The following is a 21,457-nucleotide window of genomic DNA, read 5'->3' as shown; positions in this document are numbered from 1 at the left end:
TTGGAAATGTCTGGGGAGTGAAGTCAGGGGTTAGTGAGAGGACAAGAGCAAGGGAAGGAGTAGCAATACTCCTGAAACAGGAGTTGTGGGAGTATGTGATAGAATGTAAGAAAGTAAATTCTCGATTAATATGGGTAAAATTGAAAGTTGATGGAGAGAGGTGGGTGATTATTGGTGCATATGCACCTGGGCATGAGAAGAAAGATCATGAGAGGCAAGTGTTTTGGGAGCAGCTAAATGAGTGTGTTAGCGGTTTTGATGCACGAGACCGGGTTATAGTGATGGGTGATTTGAATGCAAAGGTGAGTAATGTGGCAGTTGAGGGAATAATTGGTATGCATGGGGTGTTCAGTGTTGTAAATGGAAATGGTGAAGAGCTTGTAGATTTATGTGCTGAAAAAGGACTGATGATTGGGAATACCTGGTTTAAAAAGCGAGATATACATAAGTATACTTATGTAAGTAGGAGAGATGGCCAGAGAGCGTTATTGGATTACGTGTTAATTGACAGGCGTGCGAAAGAGAGACTTTTGGATGTCAATGTGCTGAGAGGTGCAGCTGGAGGGATGTCTGATCATTATCTTGTTGAGGCTAAGGTGAAGATTAGTATGGGTTTTCAGAAAAGAAGAGTGAATGTTGGGGTGAAGAAGGTGGTGAGAGTAAGTGAGCTTGGGAAGGAGACCTGTGTGAAGAAGTATCAGGAGAGACTGTGTACAGAATGGAAAAAGGTGAGAACAATGGAAGTAAGGGGAGTGGGGGAGGAATGGGATGTATTTAGGGAATCAGTGATGGATTGCGCAAAAGATGCTTGTGGCATGAGAAGAGTGGGAGGTGGGCTGTTTAGAAAGGGTAGTGAGTGGTGGGATGAAGAAGTAAGAGTATTAGTGAAAGAGAAGAGAGAGGCATTTGGACGATTTTTGCAGGGAAAAAATGCAATTGAGTGGGAGAAGTATAAAAGAAAGAGACAGGAGGTCAAGAGAAAGGTGCAAGAGGTGAAAAAAAAGGGCAAATGAGAGTTGGGGTGAGAGACTATCATTAAATTTTAGGGAGAATAAAAAGATGTTCTGGAAGGAGGTAAATAGGGTGCGTAAGACAAGGGAGCAAATGGGAACTTCAGTGAAGGGCGTAAATGGGGAGGTGATAACAAGTAGTGGTGATGTGAGAAGGAGATGGAATGAGTATTTTGAAGGTTTGTTGAATGTGTCTGATGACAGAGTGGCAGATATAGGGTGTTTGGGTCGAGGTGGTGTGCAAAGTGAGAGGGTTAGGGAAAATGATTTGGTAAACAGAGAAGAGGTAGTAAAAGCTTTGCGGAAGATGAAAGCCGGCAAGGCAGCAGGTTTGGATGGTATTGCAGTGGAATTTATTAAAAAAGGGGGTGACTGTATTGTTGACTGGTTGGTAAGGTTATTTAATGTATGTATGACTCATGGCGAGGTGCCTGAGGATTGGCGGAATGCGTGCATAGTGCCATTGTACAAAGGCAAAGGGGATAAGAGTGAGTGCTCAAATTACAGAGGTATAAGTTTGTTGAGTATTCCTGGTAAGTTATATGGGAGGGTATTGATTGAGAGGGTGAAGGCATGTACAGAGCATCAGATTGGGGAAGAGCAGTGTGGTTTCAGAAGTGGTAGAGGATGTGTGGATCAGGTGTTTGCTTTGAAGAATGTATGTGAGAAATACTTAGAAAAGCAAATGGATTTGTATGTAGCATTTATGGATCTGGAGAAGGCATATGATAGAGTTGATAGAGATGCTCTGTGGAAGGTATTAAGAATATATGGTGTGGGAGGCAAGTTGTTAGAAGCAGTGAAAAGTTTTTATCGAGGATGTAAGGCATGTGTACGTGTAGGAAGAGAGGAAAGTGATTGGTTCTCAGTGAATGTAGGTTTGCGGCAGGGGTGTGTGATGTCTCCATGGTTGTTTAATTTGTTTATGGATGGGGTTGTTAGGGAGGTAAATGCAAGAGTCGTGGAAAGAGGGGCAAGTATGAAGTCTGTTGGGGATGAGAGAGCTTGGGAAGTGAGTCAGTTGTTGTTCGCTGATGATACAGCGCTGGTGGCGGATTCATGTGAGAAACTGCAGAAGCTGGTGACGGAGTTTGGTAAAGTGTGTGGAAGAAGAAAGTTAAGAGTAAATGTGAATAAGAGCAAGGTTATTAGGTACAGTAGGGTTGAGGGTCAAGTCAATTGGGAGGTGAGTTTGAATGGAGAAAAACTGGAGGAAGTGAAGTGTTTTAGATATCTGGGAGTGGATCTGTCAGCGGATGGAACCATGGAAGCGGAAGTGGATCATAGGGTGGGGGAGGGGGCGAAAATTTTGGGAGCCTTGAAAAATGTGTGGAAGTCGAGAACATTATCCCGGAAAGCAAAAATGGGTATGTTTGAAGGAATAGTAGTTCCAACAATGTTGTATGGTTGCGAGGCGTGGGCTATGGATAGAGTTGTGCGCAGGAGGATGGATGTGCTGGAAATGAGATGTTTGAGGACAATGTGTGGTGTGAGGTGGTTTGATCGAGTAAGTAACGTAAGGGTAAGAGAGATGTGTGGAAATAAAAAGAGCGTGGTTGAGAGAGCAGAAGAGGGTGTTTTGAAATGGTTTGGGCACATGGAGAGAATGAGTGAGGAAAGATTGACCAAGAGGATATATGTGTCGGAGGTGGAGGGAACGAGGAGAAGAGGGAGACCAAATTGGAGGTGGAAAGATGGAGTGAAAAGGATTTTGTGTGATCGGGGCCTGAACATGCAGGAGGGTGAAAGGAGGGCAAGGAATAGAGTGAATTGGAGCGATGTGGTATACAGGGGTTGACGTGCTGTCAGTGGATTGAATCAAGGCATGTGAAGCGTCCGGGGTAAACCAAGGAAAGCTGTGTAGGTATGTATATTTGCGTGTGTGGACGTGTGTATGTACATGTGTATGGGGGGGGCTGGGCCATTTCTTTCGTCTGTTTCCTTGCGCTACCTCGCAAACGCGGGAGACAGCGACAAAGTATAAAAAAAAAAAAAAAAAATTATATATATATATATATATATATATATATATATATATATATTTTTTTTTTTTTCAAACTATTCGCCATTTCCCGCGTTAGCGAGGTAGCGTTAAGAACAGAGGACTGGGCCATTGAGGGAATATCCTTACCTGGCCCCCTTCTCTGTTCCTTCTTTTGGAAAATTAAAAAAAATTGAGAGGGGAGGATTTCCAGCCCCCCGCTCCCTCCCCTTTTAGTCGCCTTCTACGACACGCAGGGAATACGTGGGAAGAATTCTTTCTCCCCTATCCCCAGGGATAATATATATATATATATATATATATATATATATATATATATATATATATATATATATATATATATATATATATATATATATATATATTGTTACGAAGCCGTGTGTGTTTGTATCTATTTCTTATCAGGGCGAGGAGTGATGCCAAAGGCTGGCTCGGAGTTTCTGTCCACCCAGCATTTTACGAGAGTGTAACTACGCCGTGACTCTGGGACCCTCCAACCAATGAGAATTTCTCCTATATTTCTATAGCCAGTCGAAATGTAAGGTTTATAGCAGCAAGGGTGAACGCCTGTCTCCTTGTACCCACAACACCCGCTGAGACTTGATTCCTTTCTCTGAAGCCCAGCGAGTTGGGTGGTGTCCCCTGCTGTAGCCTGTAAACCCATAAACCTGTAAGCCTGTAAGCCCTGCTGTGCTATAAAGCCGTTACTGCTATAAGCCCGTTACCCGAGTGTTGTGCTATAAGTGTTGACTGTGTTACATCAGATTTAGCTAAGTGTTTACTGTGTTACATCAGATTTAGCTAAGTGTTTACTGTGTTACATCAGGTTTAGATAAGTGTAACGATGAAGTTAATTGTGTCACGTCAAGCGTAACTGTCACAAGAAAGAGATCTCCTGGCTTGAAATCTTATCTGGAATATTGACTTATGTTCAGTGTTAACGTAATGATGCATGCTTGATTTATGTACCTATCTTTGTACACTTGAATTCTTTCATTATAAGTAAATTTAATGTAATGCTGGTCTTTAATTCAATCCCATAACTTTGTGAAACAACAAATCTATAACGCCCTTGCAAGACAAGGGTCAGTAGTATTTGTAACAGATATGTTACTGGCGACCTGGCCTGAATAAGTATTGAGTTCGTAACATATGAATTGGCGACCTTGCCAGGATATTTCTTGCCTTAACGGAATCTCTTTCCTTTTCGTTAATCATGCCGTTGACCAGCAACGCTGACGTTGACCAGTTCTGTTGATCTGAGCCCTGTCACGAGGACATCAAATCTTTAACAAGGCATGAGTTGAAGCTTATTGCAAATAGGTTAAAATTGAATTATGACTGGAAAGCTAGTAAAGTACAGTTGGAGACCTTAGTCATAAATCATTTTGCTAGTGAATAGATAGTGGATGCTGCGCCTGATGTTGAAATTAGTGTCGACAATACCGCTCCATCAGTGACGTCGGCCGAAGCCTCGATCCCTCCCAATATCCCTGGTGATGTTAATGTTGATCCCGAGTACTGGCGAAGTCAACTAGAAATAGCTAAGATCAATGCCGAAATGCAAAAGGAGAGGATAGCTCTCGAACGTGAAAAACTTAGACTTAACGCTTCACCCTCGGGACCAGTGTCATCTCGGTTGGGAGACTTACATCTCGTACCTAAGTTCGATGAAGATAATGTGGCTTCCTTTTTCTTTAAATTTGAACAGACTGCCCGTGACTGCTCTTAGCCGAAGTCACCCTGGGTGACAGTTTTGCGGCCCCTCCTTTTTGGCAAAGCTGAATCCACATACACCGCGTTGAACGATGACCAGTGTGGTGATTATGAGGTCGTTAAGCAGGCAGTGATAAATTCTTATCATTTAAGTCCGGAAGCACACCGACTCAGATTTCGAACTAAGCATAAGCGCCCTGATCAAACCTACCTAGATCACTTTTGTGAGAAGTACAAGTTAGGCGCGCAGTGGGTTCGTTCTGCGGGAGCTTATATAGATTCTGAATCGGTCCTGAAACTATTTGTGGTCGAGGAATGTAAGGACGGTCTACCCCGTGATGTACGGCAGTACGTAATAACTAAATCAGCGAAGGATTTTGAGGAGGCTGGGAAACTAGCAGATGAGTACATGTTAGATGTCAAACTTGACGCGGGCAGGCATTCAAAGGGCTACGACGGCAGAGGGAGGACCAATGGTCATGTAATCCCACCTGAATCTGCTACCTTGCCGGTAACTCATAAAAGCCAGGGGAAATACTCCAACAGAGTTAAGAGTTGTTTTTATCGTGGCAAGGCTGGGCACCAGGTGAAGGATTGCTGGGTTCGAGTGAAGGAATCCAGAGATTCTACCAAGAGTAGATCGGTGAATCTCGTCTCAACTTTAGAGCAACTTAGTAAAGTAGGTGAGGCTGTCCCTGCTCTTAGGAAAAAGAGGGGTTGCGAGGATCCGTTCTGTGGGAACTACAATGCGTTCCTGTCTGAGGGCTATGTTAGTAGATGTGGTGTACGACGAAAAGTGACCGTATTACGGGATTCTGGTGCGCTACAGTCCCTAATGGTGGATGGCTTTTTGCCGCGAGGAGAGTTTGGAGACCGAGTCTTGCTAGATGGACTGTCGGGTCCCAAGGAAGCTCCACTAGTCGATGTGAGGGTAGAAACAGATCTCTTCACGGGCCATGCTCTCATAGGGGTTGTAGATAGGTTACCTGTCTCAGGTGTGGACTTTGTGTTAGGCAATGACCTAACGGGTGGGAAGATGAACCCAATGCCGGTGTTGCCTACGGGCCCGGTGGAGTCCACGGAGGCAGTGCAGCTTGAGGAAGAGGTACCGGACTTATTCCCCGTATGCGCAGTTACCCGGTCCATGTCCGCTAAGAAAGCAAGTTGCAAGCCCCAGGAGACAGAGCGTGAGGCGGGCAAACTACAGTCAGTGCCCGAGAGTGAGCCGAGTGAGGTGGAGCTCGCTGATACCTTCTTTGCTGAGTTAGGCACTGACCCCGCGTCGACGGATGAGAATGAGGCCAGCGAGGGGAAGCTGTGTGATACCCTCTCCTCTGGTGTAGCCTCCGTTGAGACAGTGGACTTAAAGACTCTTCATGAGAGTAAGGCCAGTGAGAGGAAGCTGTGTGATACCCTCTCCCCTGGTGTAGACTCCGTTAAGACGGAGGAAGTGAAGTCTCTCCCTACGAGTGAGTCTAGTGAGAGGGAGCTCTGTGATACCCTCTCCCCTGGTGTAGACTCCGTTAAGACGGAGGAAGTGAAGTCTCTCCCTACGAGTGAGTCTAGTGAGAGGGAGCTCTGTGATACCCTCTCCCCTAGTGTAGACTCCGTTGAGACTGAGGGTTTGTCTCATGCCCATTCAAGAGAGACTCAGGATTTGAGGACGTCTTCTGAGGATGAAATTAGTGAGAGAAGCTGTGTGATACCTCCTATGGTGGTTCCGAGTCCGTACGAGAGTCAGTGGGTGAGACTGAGGATTTGTCTCGCGCCCATTCAAGAGATTCTCAGGAATGGAGGACGATTTGGCCTGACAAACGATCTCGTTCAAGAAGGTTTGAGGCGGGCGACGAGGTGTTGCTTCTACTACCGCAGCCAGGTCAACCCTTGGCTGCCCGGTTTCAGGGCCCCTACACCATTATCCGGAGCGTAGGAGACTCAAATTACCTTGTCTCTACCTCCGATAGGCGCAGAGGTCGGAGATTATGCCACGTCAACATGCTTAAGCCATATTTCAGTCGTGATCCCCCCCCACCCCCCCCCCCCCCCCCTTTGGAACCGAAGGTGCCAGTCTGCATCATCCAATGTCCAGCGGTCGATGTCCAGTGACGAAGTTGACGACGTAGCTGCGAGTGCCTCGGAAGCCTGGGAACCGGACGGAGGCGCGAACGGGAAGTGGGAGACCAAACTTTCGCATCTGTCGGAAGATCAACGTGTGCAGATGTCCGCCTTGTTGTCAAAACACCCGGAGGTTTTCCGAAACACACCTGGACAGACCTCGCTCGCAACCCATGATGTGGACGTGGAAGCAGCCCGACCGGTTAAATTGGCTCCGTACCGAGTGAGCCCATAACGAGAGGCCATCCTTCGCACTGAGGTGAACTATATGCTTGAGCACGACCTGATTGAGCCATGTCAGTCAGAGTGGAGCTCCCCTGTTACTCTCGTACCCAAGTCCGATGGGACCCATCGGTTCTGTATTGACTACCGCCGGGTTAATGAGGTAACAAGAACTGACAGTTACCCCCTGCCGCGAGTGGAAGACTGCATAGATCGCGTCGGCAATGCTCGCTTCCTGTCAAAACTAGACCTCAGAAAAGGGTACTGGCAGATTAGATTGACGGAGAGAGCACAAGATATTAGCACCTTTGTAGTGCTAGAACAAACTTATAAGTGTAAAGTGATGCCTTTTGGCATGAAGAATGCCCCTGCTACATTTCAACGACTTATGGACATCCTCATCAGAGACCTGCCTGGTTGTGTCGTCTACCTGGATGATATTGTGATATACAGTCAGAGTTGGGACGAACATCTACAGAGACTTGACAACGTTCTGACGGCCTTGAATAAAGCTAACCTTGTTCTCAATTGGAACAAATGCGAGTTTGTGAAGGCCAAGGTGCAATATCTGTTTTATGTGATCGGCCAAGGTGAGCTGGCCCCACCGACTGCAAAGGACCAGTCTTTATCCCAGATGAGTGCACCCCGATCTCGAAGAGAACTGAGACGTTTTATGGGTATGGTTGGGTACTATAGGATGTTCATTGTAAATTTTGCAACAGTCGCAACCCCTCTGACAGATTTATTGAAGAAAGATGTTAAATATGTTTGGAATGAGCAGTGTGACATAGCCTTTCATCAATTAAAATCCATACTTTGCAATAGTCCTATTTTGCAGGCCCCTGATTTTGATCAACCTTTCAAGTTAGCTGTTGACGCCAGCAATGTGGGAGCCGCTGTCCTCATGCAGGAGGACGAGAACCATGTTGAGCACCCTGTAAGTTATTTTAGTAAGAAATTCAATCAAGCCCAAAGGAATTATTGAACCATTTTGTCTTTAATATTAGCATTGCATCATTTTCATGTTTACTTGTGTCCTTCAGGCAATGTCATCAAGGTGTATACTGATCACCACCCCTTGAAATATGTTAATAAGTTCCGAGATAAGAATCAAAGGTTAACTAGGTGGGTCTTGTTCCTTCAAGAGTATAATTTAGATATTCACCATATTTCTGGCGCACATAATGTGTTAGCTGATTGTTTATCCCGCTCTTAACGTGAGAAAATTCCTCTTTTAGGAATTTTCTCCTTTAAGGAGGGGGGTGTTACGAAGCCGTGTGTGTTTGTATCTATTTCTTATCAGGGCGAGGAGTGATGCCAAAGGCTGGCTCGGAGTTTCTGTCCACCCAGCATTTTACGAGAGTGTAACTACGCCGTGACTCTGGGACCCTCCAACCAATGAGAATTTCTCCTATATTTCTATAGCCAGTCGAAATGTAAGGTTTATAGCAGCAAGGGTGAACGCCTGTCTCCTTGTACCCACAACACCCGCTGAGACTTGATTCCTTTCTCTGAAGCCCAGCGAGTTGGGTGGTGTCCCCTGCTGTAGCCTGTAAACCCATAAACCTGTAAGCCTGTAAGCCCTGCTGTGCTATAAAGCCGTTACTGCTATAAGCCCGTTACCCGAGTGTTGTGCTATAAGTGTTGACTGTGTTACATCAGATTTAGCTAAGTGTTTACTGTGTTACATCAGATTTAGCTAAGTGTTTACTGTGTTACATCAGGTTTAGATAAGTGTAACGATGAAGTTAATTGTGTCACGTCAAGCGTAACTGTCACAAGAAAGAGATCTCCTGGCTTGAAATCTTATCTGGAATATTGACTTATGTTCAGTGTTAACGTAATGATGCATGCTTGATTTATGTACCTATCTTTGTACACTTGAATTCTTTCATTATAAGTAAATTTAATGTAATGCTGGTCTTTAATTCAATCCCATAACTTTGTGAAACAACAAATCTATAACGCCCTTGCAAGACAAGGGTCAGTAGTATTTGTAACAGATATGTTACTGGCGACCTGGCCTGAATAAGTATTGAGTTCGTAACAATATATATATATATATATATATATATATATATATATATATATATATATATATATATATATATATATATATATATATATATATATATATATATATATTCCTATCCCCAGGGGATAGGGGAGAAAGAATACTTCCCACGTATTCCCTGCGTGTCGTAGAAGGCGACTAAAAGGGAAGGGAGCGGGGGGCTGGAAATCCTCCCCTCTCTTTTTTTTTTTTTTTTTTTTTTTTTTTTTTTTTTTTTTTTTTCTTAGTTTTCCAAAAGAAGGAACAGAGAAGAGGTCCTGGTGAGGATATTCCCTCAAAGGCCCAGTCCTCTGTTCTTGACGCTACCTCGCTATCGCGGGAAATGGCGAATAGTATGAAAAAAAAAAAAAAAAAATATATATATATATATATATATATATATATATATATATATATATATATATATATATATATTTTTTTTTGCTTTGTCGCTGTCTCCCGCGTTTGCGAGGTAGCGCAAGGAAGCAGACGAAAGAAATGGCCCAACCCACCCCCATTCACATGTATATACATACGTCCACACACGCAAAATATACATACCTACACAGCTTTCCATGGTTTACCCCAGACGCTTCACATGCCCTTGATTCAATCCACTGACAGCACGTCAACCCCGGTATACCACATCGCTCCAATTCACTCTATTCCTTGCCCTCCTTTCACCCTCCTGCATGTTCAGGCCCCGATCACACAAAATCTTTTTCACTCCATCTTTCCACCTCCAATTTGGTCTCCCTCTTCTCCTCGTTCCCTCCACCTCCGACACATATATCCTCTTGGTCAATCTTTCCTCACTCATTCTCTCCATGTGCCCAAACCATTTCAAAACACCCTCTTCTGCTCTCTCAACCACGCTCTTTTTATTTCCACACATCTCTCTTACCCTTACGTTACTTACTCGATCAAACCACCTCACACCACACATTGTCCTCAAACATCTCATTTCCAGCACATCCATCCTCCTGCGCACAACTCTATCCATAGCCCACGCCTCGCAACCATACAACATTGTTGGAACCACTATTCCTTCAAACATACTCATTTTTGCTTTCCGAGATAATGTTCTCGACTTCCACACATTCTTCAAGGCTCCCAGAATTTTCGCCCCCTCCCCCACCCTATGATCCACTTCCGCTTCCATGGTTCCATCCGCTGCCAGATCCACTCTCAGATATCTAAAACACTTCACTTCCTCCAGTTTTTCTCCATTCAAACTCACCTCCCAATTGACTTGACCCTCAACCCTACTGTACCTAATACCTTGCTCTTATTCACATTTACTCTTAACTTTCTTCTTTCACACACTTTACCAAACTCAGTCACCAGCTTCTGCAGTTTCTCACATGAATCAGCCACCAGCGCTGTATCATCAGCGAACAACAACTGGCTCACTTCCCAAGCTCTCTCATCCCCAACAGACTTCATACTTGCCCCTCTTTCCAAAACTCTTGCATTCACCTCCCTAACAACCCCATCCATAAACAAATTAAACAACCATGGAGACATCACACACCCCTGCCGCAAACCTACATTCACTGAGAACCAATCACTTTCCTCTCTTCCTACACGTACACATGCCTTACATCCTCGATAAAAACTTTTCACTGCTTCTAACAACTTGCCTCCCACACCATATATTCTTAATACCTTCCACAGAGCATCTCTATCAACTCTATCATATGCCTTCTCCAGATCCATAAATGCTACATACAAATCCATTTGCTTTTCTAAGTATATATATATATATATATATATATATATATATATATATATATATATATATATATATATATATATAAATTTAATTCTTTTAAACTATCCGCCATTTCCCGCATTAGCGAGGTAGCGTTAAGAACAGAGGACTGGGCCTTTGTGGAATATCCTCACCTGGCTCCCCTCTGTTCCTTCTTTTGGAAAATTAAAAAAAAGAAAAAAAAAACGAGAGGGGAGGATTTCCAGCCTCCCGCTCCCTCCCCTTTTAGTCGCCTTCTACGACACGCAGGGAATACGTGGGAAGTATTCTTCATCCCCTATCCCCAGGGATATATATATATATATATATATATATATATATATATATATATATATATATATATATATATATATATATATATATATATATATATATATCATCCCTGGGAATAAGGGAGAGAGAATACTTCCCATGTATTCCCTGCGTGTCATAGAAGGCGACTAAAAGGGGAGGGAGCGGGAGCTGGAAATCCTCCCCTCTCGTTTTGGTTGAGGTGGTGTGCGAAGTTAGAGGGTTAGGGAGAATGGTTTGGTAAACAGAGAAGAGGTAGTGAAGTTTTGCGGAAGATGAAAGCCGGCAAGACGGCGGTACTGGATGGTATTCCAGTGGAATTTATTAAAAAGGGGGATGACTGTGTTGTTGACTGGTTGGTAAGGATATTTAATGTACGTATGACTCATGGTGAGGTGCCTGAGGATTGGAGGAATGCATGCATAGTGCCATTGTACAAAGGCAAAAGGATTAAGTTTGTTGGGTATTCCTGGGAAATTATATGGGAGGGTATTGATTGAGAGGGTGAAAGCATGTACTGAACATCAGATTGGGGAAGAGGAGCGTGGTTTCAAAAGTGGTAGAGGATGTGTGGATCAGGTGATTGATTTGAAGAATGTGAGAAATACTTAGAAAAGAAATGGATTTCTATGTAGCATTTATGGATCTGGAGAAGGCATATGATAGAGTTGATAGAGATGCTCTGTCGAAGGTATTAAGAATATATGGTATGGAAGGCAAGTTGCTAGAATCAGTGAAAAGTTTTCATCGAGGATGTAAGGCATGTGTACGAGTAAGGAAGCGCGGAAAGTGATTGGTTCTCAGTGAATGTTGGTTTGAGGCAGGGGTGCGTGATGTCTATATGGTTGTTTAATTTGCTTATGGATGGTGTTGTTAGGGAGGTGAATGAAAGAGTTTTAGAGAGAGGGGCAAGTATGCAGTCTATTGTGGATGAAAGGGCTTGGAAAGTGAGTCAGTTGTTGTTTGCTGGTGATACAGAGCTGATGGCTCATTCGGGTGAGAAACTGCAGAAACTGGTGACTAAATTTGGTAAAATGTGTGAAAGAAGAAAACTGAGAGTAAATGTGAATAAGAGCAAGGTTGTTAGGTACAGTAGGGTTGAGGGACATATTAATTGGGATGTAAGTTTGAATGGAGCAAAACTGGAGGAAATGAAGTGTTTTAGATATCTGGGAGTGGATTTGCCAGCGGATGGAACCATGGAAGCGGAAGTGAGTCACATGGTGGGGGAGGGGGCGAAAGTTCTGGGAGCGTTGAAAAATGTGTGGAAGGCGAGAACATTATCTCGGAAAGCAAAAATGGGTATGTCTGAAGGAATAGTGGTTCCAACAATGTTATATGGTTTCGAGGCGTGGGCTATAGATAGAGTTGTGCGGAGGAGCGGTGGATGTTTTGGAAATGAGATGTTTGAGGACAATATGTGGTGTAAGGTGGTTTGATCGCGTAAGTAATTAAAGGGTAAGAGAGATGTGTGGTAATAAAAAGAGTGTGGCTGAGAGAGCAAAAGATGTTGTTTTGAAATGGTTTGGTCACATGGAGAGAATGAGTGAGGAAAGATTGACAAAGACGATACATATATGTCAGAGGTGGAGGGAACGAGGAGGAGTGAGAGACCAAATTGGATGTGGAAGGATGGAAGGAGTGAAAAAGATTTTGAGTGATCGGGGCCTAAACATGCAGGAGGGTGAAAGGCGTGCAAGGAATAGATTGAATTTGAACGATTTGGTATACCGGGGTCGACGTGCTGTCATTAGATGGAACCAGGGCATTTGAAGCGTCCAGGGTAAACCATGGAAAGTTTTGTGGGGCCTGTATGTGGAAAGGGAACTGTGGTTTCAGTTCATTATACATGACAGCTAGAGATTGAGTGTGAACGAATGTGGCTTTGTTGTCTTTTCCTAGCGCTACCTTGCGCGTTTGCGGCGGGAAGGGGGGTTGTCTTTTCATGTGTGGCGGGTAGCGACGAGAATGAATAAAGGCAGCAATTATGAATTATGTACATGTGTATATATGTAGATGTCTGTATATGTATGTTTACGTTGAAATGTATAGGTATGTATATGTGCGTGTGTGGACGTGTATATATATACATGTGTATGTGGGTGGGTTGGGCCATTCTTTCCTCTGTTTCCTTGCGCTACCTCGCTAACGCGGAAGACAGCGGCAAAGTATAATAAGAAGATAATAACTAACCTCCAACAGCCTGGATTGAACCCAGCTCCCCTGCGAATGAGCCACTCCACCCCGACCAAAACACCCTACACCTGCCACTCTATCATCAAACACATTTAAGTCCTCCAATATACTCACTCAATCTCTTCCTCACTTCATCACTCCCTGTTATCCCTTCCTCCCTTACCCACTTCACCGATGATCCCATCCCATCTTGCCTTATGCACGTTATTTACCTTTTCCCAATACTTCTTTTTATTCTATCTAAAGTTTAATGATACCCTCTCACCCAAACTCTCATTTGCTCTCTTTTTCAACCGTTGCACCTTCTTCTTGACCTACTGCCGCTTTCTCTTATACGTTTCCCAGTCATTTGCACTCCTTCCTTGTAATTATCGACCAAACGATTCTCATTTCTCTTTCACGAACAACTTTACTTCCCACCTCTCACTACCCTTGATCCCATCCCATCTTGCCTTATGCACGTTATTTACCTTCTCCCAATACCTCTTTTTATTCTATCTAAAGTTTAATGATACCCTTTCACCCAAACTCTCATTTGCTCTCTTTTTCAACCGTTGCACCTTCTGCTTGACCTACTGCCGCTTTCTCTTATACGTTTCCTAGTCATTTGCACTCCTTCCTTGTAATTATCGACCAAACGATTCTCATTTCTCTTTCACGAACAACTTTACTTCCCACCTCTCACTACCCTTTGTAATCTGCCCTCCTCCCACCTTTCTCATGCCACATCCATCTCTTGCATATGCCATCACTCTTTTTCTAAATACATTCCATTCTTCACTCACTCCCCTCACGTCATTTGCTCTCAACTTCTTCGCTTCTACACTCAGTCCCTCCTGATATTTGTTCACACAAGTCTCCTTTCCAAGCTCATTTACTCTCACCACTTTCTTCTCTTGACATTCGCTCTGCTTTTTTGAAAACCTTTACAAATCTTCACCTTAGCCTCCACAAGATAACGATCAGACATCCAACAAGCTGCCCCTCTCAGCACATTAACATCCAAAAGTCTTTTTTGCACGCATATCAATTAATACGTAATCTAATAATGCCCTCTCACCAACTCTCCTACTCTCTCGTTAAACAAAGTATTCCTAATCACAAGTCTTTTTTGAGCTCTTCACCATTTCCATTAACAACACTGAATACCCCATGTGTTCCAATCATACCCTCAGTTGCTACATTACTTACCTTCACATTCAGATCACCCATCACTGCTAACACATTCACTCAGCTGTTCCGAAAATCATTTGCCTCTCAAGATTTCTTCTCATGATCAGATGCATCTCTATCCATCTACTTTCAATTTTACCCACATCAATCTAGAATTTACTTCGTTACACTGTATCACACACGCCCACAACTCCTGCTTCAAGAGTAGTGTTACTCCTTCCTTATCTCTTGTCCTTTCACCAACCGCTGACTTTACTCCCAAGACGTTTCCAAACCATTCCTCCCCTTTATCCTTGAGCTTCGCTTCACTCAAAGCAGGAATATCCAAGTTTCTTTCCTCAAACATACTACCTATCTGCCCTTTCTTCTCATCTTGGTTACATCCACACACATTCAGACACTTTCAATTCACTCTGTCCCATTGCATGCATTTCACTCTCATGTATTTCAGGGTCCGAGCAGTCAGAATCTTATCCTGTCCATCCAGTCCAGTCTATTACTTGTCTTTGCTCCCTTCATTTATTGTATATGTATCCTCCTTGTCAACCTCCCTTTACGCATTCGTTCCGTATGTCTAAACCATTTCAGCTAACCCTCTTCGGCTGTCTATTCTTATTGCGACACCTTTCTCTTACCGTATCTTTTCTTACTCAATCAACTCTCCTCACACCTCATACTGTCCTCATATATTTCAGTTCCAACACATTTACCCTCTAACGTACATTTTTATCTAAATCAATACCTTGCATTCATACAACACTAATGTAACTTCTTTATCTGAAACACTCATCTTCCCCCTTTCAGACAGTCATTTCTCTTTTCACACGTTCTCTTATGCTCCCAGTACTTTTTCTCCCTCACCCATCCTGTGACTAACCTTTGATTCGCTGTCATATCCATCCCCAGGTATCTAGAACACTTCCTCAAAGTTTTCTCCTTTCACGCACTCTCCTAAACTCATACTTGAACTTTAGCGATTTCTCATTTGAATCTTTCACCAGCGCTGTGTTATCAGCAAACAACTGACTCATTTTCTCCCATCCCTCTCAATAGACTGCATTCCTGTCCCCTTTCCACAAGACCCTTACATTTACTTATCTCACAGCCTTATCCATAAACAGATTAAACAGCCAAGGTGGCGTGATACACCCTAGCCGCAGATCCCCTTCATATGAAACCGCTCACACTCCTCTTTAAATGCTCACACACACGCCTTACTCTCTCAATAAAGATGCTTCACTGCTTCTGATAGCTTCCTCCATACACCACATATTCGCAAAACCTTCCACAAAGCATCTCCATCACCCCATCCTTATCATATACTTTCCCCAGGTCCATTGACGTCACATACAAATCCATCTCTTTGTCTAAGTATTTCTAACGCATATTGTTCAACAGAAACACCTGATGTTCAAAAGAGAAATAGTGATGGCATGTGCAGGCGATGCATGCTACATGCGAAAGGTGGGAGATGGGTAGATTAGAAAGGGTAATAAGTGGTGGAATGAAGAAGTAAAGTTACTAATGAAAGAGGAAAGAGAGGCATTTGGGCGGTACTGACAGGAAAGGAATGCATATTATTGGGAGATGTATAAAAGAAAGCGGCAGGAGATCGATAGGAAGGTGCAGGGGTTGAAAAAGAGACCAAATGAGAGTTGGGGTGAGCGAGTGTCATTAAACTTAGGAAGAATAAGATGTTTTGGATGGAGGTAAATAATGCGCGAAAGACAAGAGAACAAGCCTGACTGTAGGCTTACAGTGGAAAATAGCTAAATTCAAACGAGTCAGGGTGTTAAATCGAGGACAGTTGACTGGAATATCTCGACAGGAAAAATGAAATTTCAGTATTGAGGGGAGGAGAGTGAAAGGGCAAAAATGAATGTTTCTCTGAATCAAAAGTCCTGGTCAGTGTCCGAAACCAGTTGCATGAAGGTATTTGTTTTCAAACCTTCTTCTATAATTTGATTCGAATGTATTTCAAGAAATAGATGCCATAAACTAACATAAAATTATGTAAACTAATGGATGAAATAGGTCATTGCTCTGGACCCAGCTTAACCCAGTTGTTTCATGCAAGGTCTCAAGGACTTACGCCAACCAATATGTTCATCAAAATTGATATATTTTGATATAACGAAATGTAATTATACTGTGAATATTCTCACTTTCTGAAATTATTATATTTATAGGAATTTCTAAGTTAATCATGCAGTCTTCCAGTGTCATCACTTAAGTTTCGTACTACTAATGTGACACGAAGTGAGATTATTTTTTAAAGACAACTCTCTTGTTTCAGATACTAAGTGAAGTTTCATCTCAAGACTAAAACGGCAGAAACTGATGATGTCTAGTGCAAAGGAAAAGTTTCAATATGAAAAATATATGAAATTGTCTTCGCAGGAGGATCAACGTCAGGAGAATATACTTTTACACAGTGACCAAGAGGAAATTGGTAATGCTGAAAATGAGGAAGTACTTGAACACAAAGGAAACTTTCAGAAGCACCTTCTCGTGCAAAGTGGCGTAGAAGATTTAAGACATGTTAAAAAATTTACATGTGATGAATGTGGGAAGCTTTTTTCATGTAAGAGGTCGCTCGACAGACACATGCTTGTGCACGATGGTGTGAAAAAATTTGGATGTGACGCATGTGGGAAACTCTTTTTACGGAAATGTAGCCTCCGGCAGCATTTGCCTATTCATAGCGGCGTGAAAAAATTTGGATGTGATGAATGTGGCAAACAGTTTTTGCGGAAAGGTGATCTTAAAGAACACCTGTCTGTTCATAGTGGTGTGAAAAACTTTGCATGTGATGAATGTGGGAAACTATTTTTTCAGAAAAGTGACCTTCGGAAACATTTGTATGTGCACAGTGGTGTGAAAAAGTTTGGATGTGATAGGTGCGAGAAACTGTTTTTGAGGAAAGGTGATCTTAAAGAGCACTTGTCAGTGCACAGTGGCGAAAAAAATTTTGAATGTCTCGAATGTGGGAGACCGTTTGCTCAGAAATGTAATCTACGACAACACATGCTTGTGCACAATGGTGTGAAAAAGTTTGGTTGTGACGCATGTGGAAAACTTTTTTTGCGCAAATGTAGCCTCCGGCAACATTTGCCTATCCATATCGGCGTGAAAAAGTTTGGATGTGATGAATGTGGCAAACTTTTCGCACTGAAAAATCAACTTCAAAAACATTTAGTTGTGCACAGTGAAGTGAAAAATTTTGAATGTGATGAATGTGGGAAACTGTTTGCACTGAAGGGTCGCCTTCAGAAACATCTGGTTGTGCACAGTGGAGTGAAAAAGTTCGGATGTGATGAATGTGGGAAATGGTTTGCTCGTAAATGTAGTCTTCAGACACATTTGCTTTTGCACAATGGTGAGAAAAAGTTTTGAAGAGATAAATCTGGAATGTTTATTTTTTCAGAAGAATGGTCTTCGACACCATTTGTCTGTGCATAGAAGTGTGTGAAGATCTGGGTGTGAGGGCTGTGGTAATTTTTTGTTATGTATATATATATATATATATATATATATATATATATATATAGAGAGAGAGAGAGAGAGAGAGAGAGAGAGAGAGAGAGAGAGAGAGAGAGAGAGAGAGAGAGCCCCCCGCTCCCGTCCCCTTTAGTCGCCTTCTACGACACGAGAGGAATACGTGGGAAGTATTCTTTATCCCCTATCCCCTTCTTGTATTTTAACTTTCTAAGAGGGGAAACAGAAGAAGGAGTCACGCGGGGAGTGCTCATCCTCCTCGAAGTCTCAGATTGGGGTGTCTAAATGTGTGTGGATGTAACCAAGATGAGAAGAAAGGAGAGATAGGTAGTATGTTTGAGGAAAGGAACCTGGATGTTTTGGCTCTGAGTGAAACGAAGCTTAAGGGTAAAGGGGAAGAGTGGTTTGGGAATGTCTTGGAAGTAAAGTCAAGGGTTCGTGAGAAGACAAGAGCAAGAGAAGAGCAGCACAACTCCTGAAACAGGAGTGGTGGGAGTATGTGATAGAGTGTAAGAAAGTAAACTCTAGATTGATATGGGTAAAACTGAAAGTTGATGGAGAGAGATGGGTGATTATTGGTGCATATGCACCTGGGCATGAGAAGAAAGATCATGAGAGGCAAGTGTTTTGGGAGCAGCTGAATGAGTGTGTTAGTGGTTTTGATGCACGTGACCGGGTTATAGTGATGGATGATTTAAATGCAAAGGTGAGTAATGTGGCAGTTGAGGGAATAATTGGTATACATGGGGTGTTCAGTGTTGTAAACGGAAATGGTGAAGAGCTTGTAGATTTGTGTGCTGAAAAAGGACTGGTGATTGGAAATACCTGGTTTAAAAAGAGAGATATACATAAGTATACGTTTGTAAGTAGGAGAGATGGCCAGAGAGCGTTATTGGATTACGTGTTAATTGATAGGCGCGCGAAAGAGAGACTTTTGGATGTTAATGTGCTGAGAGGTGCAACTGGAGGGATCTCTGATCATTATCTTGTGGAGGCGAAGGTGAAGATTTGTAGAGGTTTTCAGAAAAGAAGAGAGAATGTTGGGGTGAAGAGAGTGGTGAGAGTAAGTGAGCTTGGGAAGGAGACCTGTGTGAGGAAGTACCAGGAGAGACTGAGTACAGAATGGAAAAAGGTGAGAGCAAAGAAGGTAAGGGGAGTGGGGGAGGAAAGGGATGTATTGAGGGAAGCAGTGATGGCTTGCGCAAAAGATGCTTGTGGGATGAGAAGCGTGGGAGGTGGGCAGATTAGAAAGGGTTGTGAGTGGTGGGATGAAGAAGTAAGATTATTAGTGAAAGAGAAGAGAGAGGCATTTGGACGATTTTTGCAGGGAAATAATGCAAATGAGTGGGAGATGTGTAAAAGAAAGAGGCAGGAGTTCAAGAGAAAGGTGCAAGAGGTGAAAAAGAGGGCAAATGAGGTTGGGGTGAGAGAGTATCATTGAATTTTAGACAGAATAAAAAGATGTTTTGGAAGGAGGTAAATTAAGTGCGTAAGATAAGGGAACAAATGGGAACTTCAGTGAAGGGGGCTAATGGGAAGGTGATAACAATTAGTGGTGATGTGAGAAGGAGATGGAGTGAGAATTTTGAAGGATTGTTGAATGTGTTTGATGATAGAGTGGCAGATATAGGGTGTTTTGGTCGATGTGGTGTGCAAAGTGAGAGGGTTAGGAAAATGATTTGGTAAACAGAGAAGAGGTAGTAAAAGCTTTGCGGAAGATGAAAGCCGGCAAGGCAGCGGGTTTGGATGGTATTGCAGTGGAATTTATTGAAAAAGGGGGTGACTGTACTGTTGACTGGTTGGTGAGGTTATTTAATGTGTGTATGACTCATGGTGAGGTGCCTGAGGATTGGCGGAATGCGTGCATAGTGCCATTGTACAAGGGCAAAGGGGACAAAGGTGAGTGCTCAAATTACAGAGGTATAAGTTTGTTGAGTATTCCTGGTAAATTATATGGGAGGGTATTGACTGAGAGGGTGAAGGCATGTGCAGAGCATCAGAGTGGGGAAGAGCAGTGTGGTTTCAGAAGTGGTAGAGGATGTGTGGATCAGGTGTTTGCTTTGAAGAATGTATGTGAGAAATACTTAGAAAAGCAAATGGATTTGTATGTAGCATTTATGGATCTGGAGAAGGCATATGATAGAGTTGATAGAAATGCTCTGTGGAAGGTACTAAGAATATATGGTGTGGGAGGCAAGTTGTTAGAAGCAGAGAAAAGTTTTTATCGAGGATGTAAGGCATGTGTACGTGTAGGAAGAGAGGAAAGTGATTGATTCGCAGTGAATGTAGGTTTGCGGCAGGGGTGCGCGATGTCTCCATGGTTGTTTAATTTGTTTATGGATGGGTTGTTAGGGAGGTGAATGCAAGAGTTTTGGAAAGAGGGGCAAGTATGCAGTCTGTTGTGGATGAGAGAGCTTGGGAAGTGAGTCAGTTGTTGTTCGCTGATGATACAGCGCTGGTGGCTGATTCATGTGAGAAACTGCAGAAGCTGATGACTGAGTTTGGTAAAGTGTGTGAAAGAAGAAAGTTAAGAGTAAATGTGAATAAGAGCAAGGTTTTTCGGTACAGTAGGGTTGAGGGTCAAGTCAATTGGGAGGTAAGTTTGAATGGAGAAAAACTGGAGGAAGTGAAGTGTTTTAGATATCTGGGAGTGGATTTGGCAGCGGATGGAACCATGGAAGCGGAAGTGAATCATAGGGTGGGGGAGGGGGCGAAAATCCTGGAAGCGTTGAAGAATGTTTGGAAGTCGAGAACATTGTCTCGGAAAGCAAAAATGGGTATGTTTGAAGGAATAGTGGTTCCAAAAATGTTGTATGGTTGCGAGGCGTGGGCTATGGATAGAATTGTGCGCAGGAGGGTGGATGTGCTGGAAATGAGATGTTTGAGGACAATATGTGGTGTGAGGTGGTTTGATCGAGTAAGTAATATAAGGGTAAGAGAGATGTGTGGAAATAGAGCGTGGTTGAGAGAGCAGAAGAGGGTGTTTTGAAATGGTTTGGGCACATGGAGAGAATGAGTGAGGAAAGATTAACCAAGAGGATATATGTGTCGGATGTGGAGGGAACGAGAAGTGGGAGACCAAATTGGAGATGGAAAGATGGAGTGAAAAAGATTTTGAGTGATCGGGGCCTGAACATGCAGGAGGGTGAAAGGCGGGCAAGGAATAGAGTGAATTGGATCGGTGTGGTATACCGGGGTCGACGTGCTGTCAATGGATTGAATCAGGGCATGTGAAGCGTCTGGGGTGGGCCGTGGAAGGTTTCTGTGGGGCCTTGATGTGGAGAGGAAGCTGTGGGTTCGGGCATTATTACATGACAGCTAGAGACTGAGTGTGAACGAATGGGGCCTTTGTTGTCTTTTCCTAGCGCTACCTCGCGCACATGAGGGGGGAGGGGGATGTTATTCCG

At 43.2% G+C, this 21,457-nt stretch overlaps 1 protein-coding gene across 1 annotated transcript in view; it reads left to right on the top strand.

The window, feature by feature from the left end:
• Window positions 1–19,430, top strand: part of LOC139751788 (uncharacterized) — a 126,046-nt gene extending 106,616 nt beyond the window's left edge. Inside the window, exon 3 of the mRNA XM_071667326.1 lies at window positions 16,849–19,430. Within this exon, the coding sequence (XP_071523427.1) occupies window positions 16,893–17,948 (1,056 nt within the window). The 5' untranslated portion in view covers window positions 16,849–16,892 and the 3' untranslated portion in view covers window positions 17,949–19,430. The remainder of the gene's footprint in view (window positions 1–16,848) is intronic.
• Window positions 19,431–21,457: the final 2,027 nt, after the last annotated feature.

This window comes from Panulirus ornatus, chromosome 12 (genome assembly GCF_036320965.1).
Source record: "Panulirus ornatus isolate Po-2019 chromosome 12, ASM3632096v1, whole genome shotgun sequence".
Taxonomy (NCBI): Eukaryota; Metazoa; Arthropoda; class Malacostraca; order Decapoda; family Palinuridae; genus Panulirus; species Panulirus ornatus.
Note: the sequence above shows the minus strand (reverse complement) of the source record. Positions and strands in the feature narration are given on the sequence as shown.